The 11804-nt window shown below is 35.7% G+C and overlaps 1 protein-coding gene and 1 long non-coding RNA gene across 8 annotated transcripts in view; both read left to right on the top strand.

Annotated features, from left to right (window-relative positions):
• The first annotated feature begins 440 nt into the window (after nucleotides 1–440).
• The window catches only part of LOC129247729 (bridge-like lipid transfer protein family member 1), a 50337-nt gene continuing 38973 nt past the window's right edge, over nucleotides 441–11804 (top strand). For all 7 annotated transcript variants that reach the window (XM_054887007.1, XM_054887003.1, XM_054887004.1 and 4 more), the window contains exons 1-7: nucleotides 441–1079; nucleotides 7600–7735; nucleotides 7800–7943; nucleotides 8003–8130; nucleotides 9076–10508; nucleotides 10571–11333; nucleotides 11403–11771. In XM_054887007.1, coding sequence (XP_054742982.1) covers nucleotides 969–1079; nucleotides 7600–7735; nucleotides 7800–7943; nucleotides 8003–8130; nucleotides 9076–10508; nucleotides 10571–11333; nucleotides 11403–11771 — 3084 coding nt within the window. In that variant the 5' untranslated portion in view covers nucleotides 441–968. The remainder of the gene's footprint in view (nucleotides 1080–7599; nucleotides 7736–7799; nucleotides 7944–8002; nucleotides 8131–9075; nucleotides 10509–10570; nucleotides 11334–11402; nucleotides 11772–11804) is intronic.
• Nucleotides 1997–3237, top strand: LOC129247732 (uncharacterized). The gene is made up of 4 exons (XR_008582573.1): nucleotides 1997–2042; nucleotides 2118–2251; nucleotides 2682–2855; nucleotides 2961–3237. It is a non-coding gene; the product is annotated as an uncharacterized LOC129247732 (long non-coding RNA).

The following is an 11804-nucleotide window of genomic DNA, read 5'->3' as shown; positions in this document are numbered from 1 at the left end:
ATTAGATGCCAGCCCAAAAAGAAGTTCTGGCGGAATTTATTCAGTGGGGTTTATTTTTTAAGATCTGGCGAAAAGCTACCAATTGCTAATAATAGACTGACGAATTTTTCAAAGTTGCAACTTAATGTTAATTTCAGTAATAGTGTAACAGTTTTGATAAATGTTGCCTCTTTAATTTTTGACATTGTAAATATTTCGACAATTTTTGTAGGGACTCTTTGGGGAACTAAGGATTTGGGGTTGCATCGTTGGATATGACGGTCCTTACTAGTTTCACAGTTACCCACCGTCCACAAACATTGACCTTTATTGTTTCTTTGCAGGTTCACCATTGTAATCTTCCGCTATGAACTTTTTCATGAAACACAGCTAAAAACGAATTTTTTTGGCAATGATGACAGCTAATTGACAGCAGTTGTCAGTAATTTTCGCAAGATGTCGTCTAGTTGTAGAATTACGCGAGATTTTCTAATTTAGTTTTAATTTAATTTGTCATATTAATTGTAAGGGAATATTTAACGAAAAATATTGGAAACGATAGTTATAGAAAAGATCGAACGGATTGTGATAAATGAAAAGTGTTAGTTACAAGTTAAACGAAAAAGGCAGCCTTGAAGTTGCAAATTATAAAACGACAAAGGCAATTGGGCGCAGCCCCAATGCCAAAGGTTGGAAAAATCGAAGTCCGGATATCAATTTGGCTGCATTCGCTAATAAGGGTGTGGATCCACTGCTCTGCAAAAAATATTGAAAATTCAATAATTTAAGTGCATAATTATGTGAAAAATCAGCTCGGATTGTTTGAAATGTATAGACTAAATAGTGATTAATGGAAAAAAGCTACTGCGAAGTGATATGTGCGGTGCGAATGAATATTGTGATAATTCTTATCTATAATTTTTTCTTTTTTGTAAAATTGCGACTGATTCACGGATAGTTATAGAAAACGGATATAAAGCAACTTCAAGATGGAAATGGTTGTCGAAGAATCCGATAACAATTTTGGTTTCCCCGAAGCGGGTAACTGGAACAATACCAGCCACATACCACTAGAAAATATGAAAATCGATGCGCCGATGGTAAGGAGATTAACCTATACATTTATATTTATACTTATGTATGTATATACACAAAAGATCGCTCAATGATTGCATGATTATTAGTGTATTTCGGATAAATGCAACAATAATAAATAATATAATATATTTTCGTTGTTGTGATAAGCGCGTTGATGCAGCTTTCAAAGGGCACATAAAATGTTTCATAATTCAACTTTATAGCGTTAATGCAATTTCATTATAATTTATAATCAAGTATGCAAATCACAATATTTTATGATAAGAAGGTTTCTATTATTATTGTTAAGGTGACTAATTGGATTTATGGTGAACGCGTACTTGGTATCACCCGAAAATTTTTTCGTATCTGAAATATTTTTGGGGAGTATTTTATGGTAAAACAACAACAACGAAATTAATTCTTAACAGCTTCTATTGTTTACAAAATTTAAAATCCTTCAATATGATTATTTCCTTATCTCTAGACTATTGTTGGGAGGTCGATGCCTTAATTTCCTTCACAAACGTATGTATGTATGTATGTATGAACCACATGTGCATATGTGTACTTACAATATATATGTATTTGCAGAGTTGAGTGAGTAGTTATTAGAATTCTACGAGATTGTATATTCCTGCTAGACATCCAATAGCTTCCCGAGCAGAACAAAAATTGATTTCCGAATTTTTCAGAAATATTTTATCCATACATATGCACTTATATATAATCCCTGCAAACCAACGTTCACCAGTTTTTCCAATTTTACCAACACATTCACTCAATTTTTCCAATAATACCCACACAATCACATTTAATTCTGTTGTCATTTTTGATGGGTTATACATATATTTATCTCATAATTTTCGTGAATACTTATTAAACTTAACTATAGTGAGTGCGAAAGTGACAGCAAAAAACAAGTTGCAAATGTCAAATACAAAAATGAATTGCGTTTAATTCTGTGAAAATCTCCAAGCGAAAAGGTAAGTTCAACAATTTTTATTAAATTTTCCAAATATATATATATTTAAACTAATAAAATGTATTTTTATTTTCAGAAAAACATATTCACAACATCAAGAGAGTTGATATCAACAAATCCTTTACAGCTAGTGGATGTGCCGGAGATGCAGTATTTCGCCAGTCAAAACAATGGGGAGGTGTGCGTGCGCGGTTCTAACGTATTCCACGGGTAGGTGTTGATAATTTCAGCAAATAATGGTTTCTTCCTGTGCGAACTTGATTTCTGTGACTAAAACTAGGGCACTAAAAAAGGCACTTGAATGATAATTTCTTTCTCTGCCTTTGCGTCGCAGTTATTACAAAGATCCCGGAAAACTGCTGAGGCTGTTGACTCTGAAGGCTGGCACCACACGGGCGATGTGGGCACGTGGCTTCCAAATGGCACGCTGCGCGTAATCGATCGTCGCAAACACATTTTCAAGCTAAGCCAGAGCGAATATATTGTACCGGAGAAGATTGAGAATATTTACATTCTGAGCCAATATGTAAATCAGGTGTACGTTTACGGATGGAGCCTTAAGGTAACTCCATTTTTTGACATAATTTCTAGCTTTTCATGTTCACGGCATATTTACATACAACCCTTAACGCCCACTTAGAGCTGCATCATAGCCGTCGTCGTGCCTGATGTGGATGTTCTCAAGCAGTGGGCGAACGACAATCGCGTCAAGGGCACACTTTCGGTGCTATGCAATAATCCATAAGTAAAAGAACTCATCAGGAGCGATATGCTGAATTGGGGTAAGCAGAGCGGACTGAAATCCTTCGAACAGGTAAGTAGCCCAGTGCATATCTGCTTATACTAGTAGCGTATGACGTGGTAATAATATCATAATTTAAAATTAATAATAATTACAAATTTTGTATTTATTTACCAGGTCAAGGATATATATTTGCATCCCGATCCGTTTTCGGTACAAAATGGACTACTCACACCAACATTCAAAGCGAAGCGGCCACAATTGAACAAAACAGTGCGAGAAACCCCGTAGAGGAGTTAGAACTAAAATGCGAACAATTTTAAACTTTATGCGAAAATAGAAAAAAACATGCAATTGCTATTTATTTAATTAGGCATCAATTTAAATTTCTGCAAAATAGATATTTTAAATACCGGCATAAAAGCAAACTATTACCATTTTAGCCAAAACTATTCTTCAGGTACTAAATAAAATTTTATTAGAAAAGAGTAATCAAATGTAAATATTATACTAATTTATGTCAAATTACTTTAATTCGTGTTCACTTTCTAACACCAAAACCTAATTTAAGAATGTAAATATTATACTAATTTATGTACATTAAAACTAAAACGTAAACTTTTCTAATAACTAAACTAATTCATGTATATAAATAACTAAAACTAAAATTTGTTTAACAACAAACCTAATTTTATAATGTAAATATTAAAATAAATAACTAAAACTTAACGTAATTTTATAATGTAAATAGTAAATTAATATAAATAGCTGTACATAAATAGAACATACTAAAAAAATTATTGTATATTGTATTAATTTTCTTTAGAAACTAAAAATTAATTAAATAAATATTAAAATAATTCATTAAATAAATAATATTCAATAAATAACCATTTGTTTCAGTAATTTTGAAGGATTATTGTATATAGGATCCGTAAGTATTACCTACAAAATTACCCAGTTGAAGAGATTCTGTTAACTACATGTTAACAACGAAATTCACTTATTCATCAGATTCTGTTAGCTACATGTTAACAACGAAATTCACTAGTTTATGAAATTCTGTTAACTACATGTTCACAATAACATTCACCAGCCCAAAAGATTCTGTTCACTACATGTTAACAATGAAATTCACTAGTTTATGAAATTCTGTTAACTACATGTTCACAATAACATTCACCAGCCCAAAAGATTCTGTTCACTACATGTTAACAATGAAATTCACTAGTTCATGAAATTCTGTTCACTACATGTTAACAACAACATTCATGAGTTCAGAAGGTTTTGTTCACTACATGTTACCCACATCATTCACAACTTGAATGTCAATTAGAGCAGCACAGCAGTATTGAAAAATTTCTGTTAGTGCGAGCGAATAAAATCATCACACGTATAGACTGGAAGTAGGTAGAAAGTGCACGGCGTAGAATATAAAATTACTACAAAGCTCACAACTTCACAGGTGAACGATACCCACAAGTTAGCAGTGTAAATAGCAGGTAGTAGGTTTGCAGGGATATTTTGCGAGTATTTTTATTTATAAAAACATATGTATGTATACGGGTTGGTGTCGAAATTCTGTATGTACAAAATTCTGCTTTTTAAAATTCTGCTTTTTTAAAATTCTGCTTTTTTAAAATTCTGCTTTCTAAAATTCTGCTTTCAAAATTCTGTATTACAAAATTCTGTATTAAAATATAATGTTAACAATGTTAAAGAGGTAATGTAATTATTTAATTCATTATTATTATTATTTTTTATTATTATTCGAGATATTAAATAAAAAATAATAATAATAATGTTTTTTTCAGTTTCGATAGAATCCACAGTATTTTTGCGTAGAACTCCTTTTCGCGTTGGCGGCCTTCGGCCGCGCTTCAAAAAAATAACCCTCATAAGTCCAACTCCGGCTACGCAATCCACAGTATTTTTGCGTAGAACTCTTCTAAAAAAAACGAACAGCTGCGAAGAATCATTAAGAAAAGAAATGAATTAAGTCACACTACATATTTAAAAAGAATCCAAAAAAATATTGTAATTGGCCAAACTAAAATATTGTTATCGCTTAAACATATACATATGTATATTTATGGAATAAATGTTTATTTTGTTACTTCTTGTAAGACGAAAATCACAAAACTTGAATAAAGCAGAATTTTTCGCATTAAACATGCAGAATATTGAAAAAGTAGAATTTTAAAAAGCAGAATTTTAAAAAAGTAGAATTTTAAAAAGCAGAATTTTAAAAAAGCAGAATTTTAAAAAGCAGAATTTTTTTGCAAATTACAGAATTTTGTCATCCAGAATTTTGTAATACAGAATAATGACACGCTCCCTATGTATACATATATTATTATGCAAAAATTGTAATTGTTCTTTTAGTCGTTGAGCCAAAGGTTGGGTAATAATGAACGTCCTGATTGGAGCTGGTACGTAGGCCAAAAATACAACACCTAAATCTACGTTATTTGTAGGATTCTGTGAAACGTAGTGAAAGCTTCGGTTGTAGGTTAAGTTTATAGGGTTGCAGGGTAGGCCCAATCCACGTTAGAGTAAGATGTCTGTCCGAAACACACGGTTAAGTGAGCGAAAGACTCGTTTATTTCAATATTTCAATATTATTTTCAACTGAAGTTTTGATGTAGATTAGCTATGCAAAAATGTAAATCGGCATAGAATAGAACTCTTGAGCAGGTTTTGAAAAATTTAATTGAGCCTGTGCCAAATGAACTTCCTGCACGTCACCGTTTTGCTGATTGGGCTCTTGAAAAGATTGAAGAAGATCCGCTGTTTTCGAGCAAAATTTTGTTCAGCGATGAGGCGCATTTCTGGCTCAATGGTTACGTCAATAAGCAAAATTGCCGTATTTGGGATGAAGAGCAACCAGAACAGGTTCAAGAGCTACCTTTACACCCAGAGAAAACAACGGTCTGGTGTGGTTTATGGGCTGGTGGAATCATCGGTCCATTTTTTTTCAAAAATGATGATGGCCGCAACGTAACTGTGAATGGTGCTCGCTACCGTACCATGATATCGGACTTTTTGCTACCTGAAATTGAATCTAATGATCTCTACGACATTTGGTTTCAACAAGACGGAGCCACTTGCCATACAGCTCGTGAAACAATGACTTTATTGAGAAGTCATTTCGGAGAGCAGCTGATTTCACGTTTAGGACCTGTGAGTTGGCCACCAAGATCTTGTGATATCACACCTTTGGACTTTTTTCTTTGGGGATTCGTGAAGTCCAAGGTCTATGCTGATAAACCAGCTACGATTGAAGCTCTAGAAGCCAACATTACGCGTGTTATTCACGACATACCAGTCGAAATGCTCGAACGAGTGATTGAAAATTGGACCTTCAGAATGGACCACCTTAAGCGTAGTTGTGGCCAACATTTGAATGAAGTCATATTCAAAAAGTAAATGTCAAAGAATGTCCTTTCAAATGATAAATAAAGGTTTTGAACATAGTTTACATTTTTTTTTTTTTTTAACTATTGAAAAAAGCCCCTTATGATTGATCACCCGTTACAAGAAACCAAGGCGAATTAATACACGGTTGTGGCACTAGAGCAGTTGATATTGCGATTTTGTGTTTTGCTTGTGAAAGGGGCCTACTTTTTTGTTTTTCCTTTGTTTTTTTACATTCTCATAGAAATTTGACATTCAGAACACAAAATTGCAGAAACCAAATTCACGCATTTGTTATTGGTCTAGTACCACTACCATTAGAGATTTGACTCACAAGAAACCAATATATTTTGTTTTAATTATAATTTTATTGTGGTTATAAACCAGAATTTTGACTTTAAAAACAGCGACTATCTCAACAATTCGTCTGGAATGATAATTCTTCGCCGAATTTTTTTAAATAAGTGATTTCTAGAAACTAAAAAAAACCTCAAAGGTTACAGTCGGTTCTACATTACCGAAACTACCGGATTTATACCCAGTCAAGGAATGTCACTACTTTCCCTTAGTTATGCAAGTAAAATAAAATAAGAAGCTGATCATGACAAAAGCAACAATAAAATATTTGTATAGCTAAAATTCCTGTTGTTTTTGTCGTTGTAGCAGCATAAACCTTTACGGAGAATGCTGCTGAAGTGACAGTGCTTGGCCGGATATAAATCCGGGTCGTTCCGGTTATGTATAACGGACTTTTTGTGTTGTAGTTATGAGCCACCAACATCATTAAATTAATTAGAAATACCAATTTTCTATAAATGTTCTAGTTATATTTAATCGAGTAGATTTTTTCAACTAATTTAGTGCATTTTATTTCAAGAACCAATTCTCCCAGATTACGTAAGAAGGAAACCATGTATTTGCGCTCTAATGTAGTCGTTAGTTTAGGGTTTCGTTTATAACCTAAAAGGGGCTTTAGGCCCCTAACTCGTGCTGTGTTTAGCTAACGCACGAAGAGTCAAATAAACACAGTAGATAGCAAGTGTTTGCAATCAGCTGACTTTGACAAAAGCAGTGCATGCGTAAAAGCTCTGTTTTGATTTGGGGCGCTTTGTTTGTTTACATTTTTGTTTTTGGGTATGCAAATCAACAAGCTGTTTACTATGTTGCCGTCGGTAATTGACCTCAAACAGAATAAAAATGAATGGCATACTGAACGTGGGTGTGAAATAAAGCCGGTGGCATGCAACATGTTGTTAAACAAAAGTGGGGTGGTAACGATGTACGTAGGGGTGAAAAGGCAGGTAGCTTCTAAGGGCATATTGTATGATAATAAAAAAATTACAATAACAAAAATACACAAACACACAGAATAGTGATAACTTTTATTGTCTTTCGCTAGATATGGCTTCTTTGCTCTCTACTGACATCTATTACTTGGGTTACCTACATAACATTCTACAATTCACGCCTAGTTGGAGTTTTCATAACGAAAATTGTCAATCGCTGGTATATAAAAGGCGCATATTTTAAAATTGGTAAGTTTCCTTAGACAATTTGGATCGCTGAACAAAAATAAATTAATTCTTATTAAATTTATAGGTTCCGTAGCATTGAATCCGTTGGCGGGCAAAATTATGTTTCGTGATTTTGTCTATATAACATTCGATTATTCAGTGCGTGTACAGGATGGTTATTTCATATTTCGCTGGTGGCGATCATATGTTCCCAAAGATGTTTCCGAAGGTATTTTCTTTTTGATTTTCATTATTATATGACTTATTTGGCACTTTTACACATTTCAGATCTCTCCCATTCCGATACACGCCTCTCCGTACAGTTAAATGGTTTTGAACTGCACACATACAATCGCTCCGATCTCTATGATCAGCTTGAGAAAACCTTTGGACTGAAACCTTCACTTCTAATACCGGTAAAATGAAATAAAATACAATTTTGAGTAATTAGGCTACTACGTAATAACTAAATGAGTATAATTTGTTGGGTGTAGACAATATGATAGTAAAAAGCACGATTCGAAAGGAAGCTGATGTTTTAAAATGACTGTTTTTCTACTACTACTACTAATACTTCTGGAACGTTAGATACATCATTGATGCTTACTTAATTAATCAGCACGGAAAGGGATCATCGATCAAAGAGCTCAACAAATTTTAAGAAAGTTTATACAAAAACAAAACGTCAGTTTCGTCTACGCTACCGGAACGACTTGGATTTAAATCCAGTCAAGGGCTGTGTTCAGCAGTATTTCCAAAAGATATAAGAGAAATATTCTATACTATTACAACAATAAGTGTTGTTAAACGTTTCAACTTTCACAATAGAAGAGTGTTATTCGGGGTTCAAAACGGTTGTCAAAGAAAAATTAAAAAAAAATGACATACCGGAAATTGTCGATTCGGTTTGTCATATGAGCACATATTGAGTTGTATAGGAATTGAAGACTAGTCGGAGAACTACTTGTAATAATCGGCAGTTTTTTTTTAATTAAAGATTTTTTTGGGGCAGAAGCCATTAAACAGGTTTGCAAAAATATTTTGTTGTTGTAGCAGCATAAAAATTCCCCAGATTTACATACGGGGATTGCTGCTGGAGTGATAGTCCTTTGCCGGATATAAATCCGGGTCGTTTCGGTAACGTAGAACCGACTGTCGTGGAGACGAAAAAAAAAAAATATATATTGTAAATCTTTCGAAATGTTTTGAACCGTGGAAATGAATTCGAGTATTGGGTTAAACGAGTCTAGTTTGAAAAAAAAACAATAGAGTTTATCTTAAAATTTTTTGTTTTTAATTTCAAAAAGTCCTTTTACAATTTTACTAGCAATTTACTTATGTTTATCTTCATACTCCCACAGACTGATAATCTAACTGCTGAAGAGCGTTCGAAACTCAAAGAGCACACCATGAATATGGAGAATGCGCGACAAAGCAAGCGTGAAAGCGTCAAAAACTCAGAAGCCATGAAAGCAACTACTTGGCGTGATTTAATACCGGTGATAAAGATGGATATTTGTTCTGGTCGTTTTGTCTTCGGCAATCGATTGACACCTACAACTCTGTCCATTTCGGTGGAGGAGGCGCATTGTACGTACAGTACTAAACCGGCTGTTTGTCGGCTCGATAATTTTATGCATTTCGTCAAAGCAAATATCGAAAATGCAAAAGTTATGTTCGCACCCAGTCCAAAGTATACGGGCTTAGTAGATGAACCGCCTCGTTACATGGGCGAGGGATTCGTGGTTATGATGTGCAATCAAATGGAGTTGTACTTTTACATGGATGAACCGGGTGTGGTGCCAGAAGAGCCAGTGTTAATTATACTTGCTAATGGCGATGTCGTGGAACCATCTCCACCGGTGTGGGGTATCAATATCAAGTGTTTGAAAGGCACTGATTTCAGTTATGGCCCATGGGCAGATCGTCAACGTGATCACCTGTTTAAATTCTTCTATCCACCTGATTGGCAGGAGATGAAAGTTACTCCCACCCCGAAGCCAGGTGAGCTGCGAAGTTATCAATCGTTCGATGTAACACTCTGTGTGCTGAGCGAAGCCACAATCGATATACTCTTTTCGAAAGATAAAGAGACAAATGCCATGCATATCACTGTGGGTCCAGCCTCATATGTGGAGGTGACCATACCGTGGGTAACACACAGCGATGGTTATATGTCTAAAATTCAAGGGCAACTATTTCATGTCGAGGCCACCACTTCGCTGCAGTATCGCAGCCTGGCCGAGCTGGAATCGCTCGAGTACAAAGTGCGCATACACTATCCAACGCGCTGGAATGCACCGCAGGACTGGAGCATCGCTTTGACTGGTTGCAAGGCTACGGCTTTTATCGTTTACAAGCATAAATGCTTCTTTCAGGATCTCATCGAGGATTGGGCCAGCAAGGCGCGACCTGATATACTCGCCTTTGTGCCGTATACGTGCAAATTCAATATACTTTTGAATGAGTTTGAGCTTTTAACGCTGTGCAATGAATACAATTGGATTGACTGTTCCAGTGCCAATCAAGAGAATAATCATTTGGCCTTCTGTGGTGATGTTTTCGACATGAGCTTTGCGCTGCCGTTCGATGATTTCCTGCCCAAAACAGTAACCTTAAAATTTTGGATACATGGCGAGGGTTTGGATTTGAGTTTGTATGTGCCAGAGGTGTCTTCTACGCGCCCCATTGTATTGGCTATAGATGAAAATGCGCGTCTCTTGACACGCGGAGGTAAAGTCAAAAGTCGTCCTGAATTGTATACAAAAAAATGGCGAAAAATATGCCAGCGGAGGTGAGTAATCACGAAATTTATAAAATATATTAGTTTTTTTCATAATTTGCTTTTCGTTATAGTGCGGGTTGGATAGACTGCTGGACTGTGCCGATAGTAGCGCTCTCTATACAGTATGTTTATCATCCAGTGCCACCATTAGGCCCAGATCCGCAAGCTGATATAACTACGCCGGAAAAAGAAGAAATATTATTAAGTCCCATGCGCATCCCTAAAATACGGAAATCACCGGTTTCCAACTGGCAAAAGCCGGAGCAGCATAAATTCGATCCAGCAACTTTAGCGGCCGATCAAGTCACCGTCGAGCTGGAAATAGGCTCCTCGGTACTCATGTGTTACGGCAACGTATTGCGTAATTTCATAAATTTAAAAGAAAATATCTTTGGCGAAGATCAAAATTTCACCGACATGGAGCAATCAAATGTACAATTGAAGGAGAGCAATACAACGAGCACAACGACAAACCCAAAGGATCAGTTGCTATCGAAAGAAAAAGATATGGCGACAAAGTCCATATCAGAAGTAACGGTGCCGGAGGAGAAACAAAAACCGTTCGATCCACGTTTGTATCGACCTTTGGAGGTAATTGTTTCGCTCATCATACACGATATCCAAGCGCATATTATGAAAAACTGCAACGAAAATGATCCGCCTTGTCCGGTGGTGCTAATCGAACGTTTCGGTTTTGAGATGAATAAACGCTATCACGAAACCACGCTTCAGGTGTTGGTTAGTCCGTCGTATTTGATCACTTCCGATTTGGTGGTGCGTCCGAATAGAGACAAACATATAAATCAAGGGCACTTGTTACTCTCAGCGGTGCAGGTAAACCAAAATCAAGAAAAGCCTATGCGTACGTGTCTGAACTATGCATAAACTCTTTAATTTCTATAGGTACGTGGCCATGCAATGTTTAGCAATGAAGGCTGTGCACTTGACGAAGACACTTTAGAGTATTCTTGGTTGGTTGAAGTACAGCTTGGAAAATTATCTGGCAAACTTACATTGCCACAGCTTTGCAATGTTGTTGTTGGTCTAGAGACTCTGGTACTGCTAGCGGTGGATCCAGAAAATTGTTTGAAATCCCCAAAAACGGTGCGTAATTGTCATCACGGCGTGCCGAGTAACCAATGCCCGCACACTAAAGAGGAAAACAAATACAAATGCCCTTCAGCTGAAGATATCAAATACAAAATGACGCGTGTGTCTATAGATGCAGTAGATGTGTATTTAATTGAGAGTGGAACAGCGTTACATGCCTGGGTAAGTAATGTTAACATAAACAGAAATTTTATT

The sequence above is a fragment of the Anastrepha obliqua genome, chromosome 5 (assembly GCF_027943255.1).
Source record: "Anastrepha obliqua isolate idAnaObli1 chromosome 5, idAnaObli1_1.0, whole genome shotgun sequence".
NCBI classification, from domain to species: domain Eukaryota; kingdom Metazoa; phylum Arthropoda; class Insecta; order Diptera; family Tephritidae; genus Anastrepha; species Anastrepha obliqua.
Note: the sequence above shows the minus strand (reverse complement) of the source record. Positions and strands in the feature narration are given on the sequence as shown.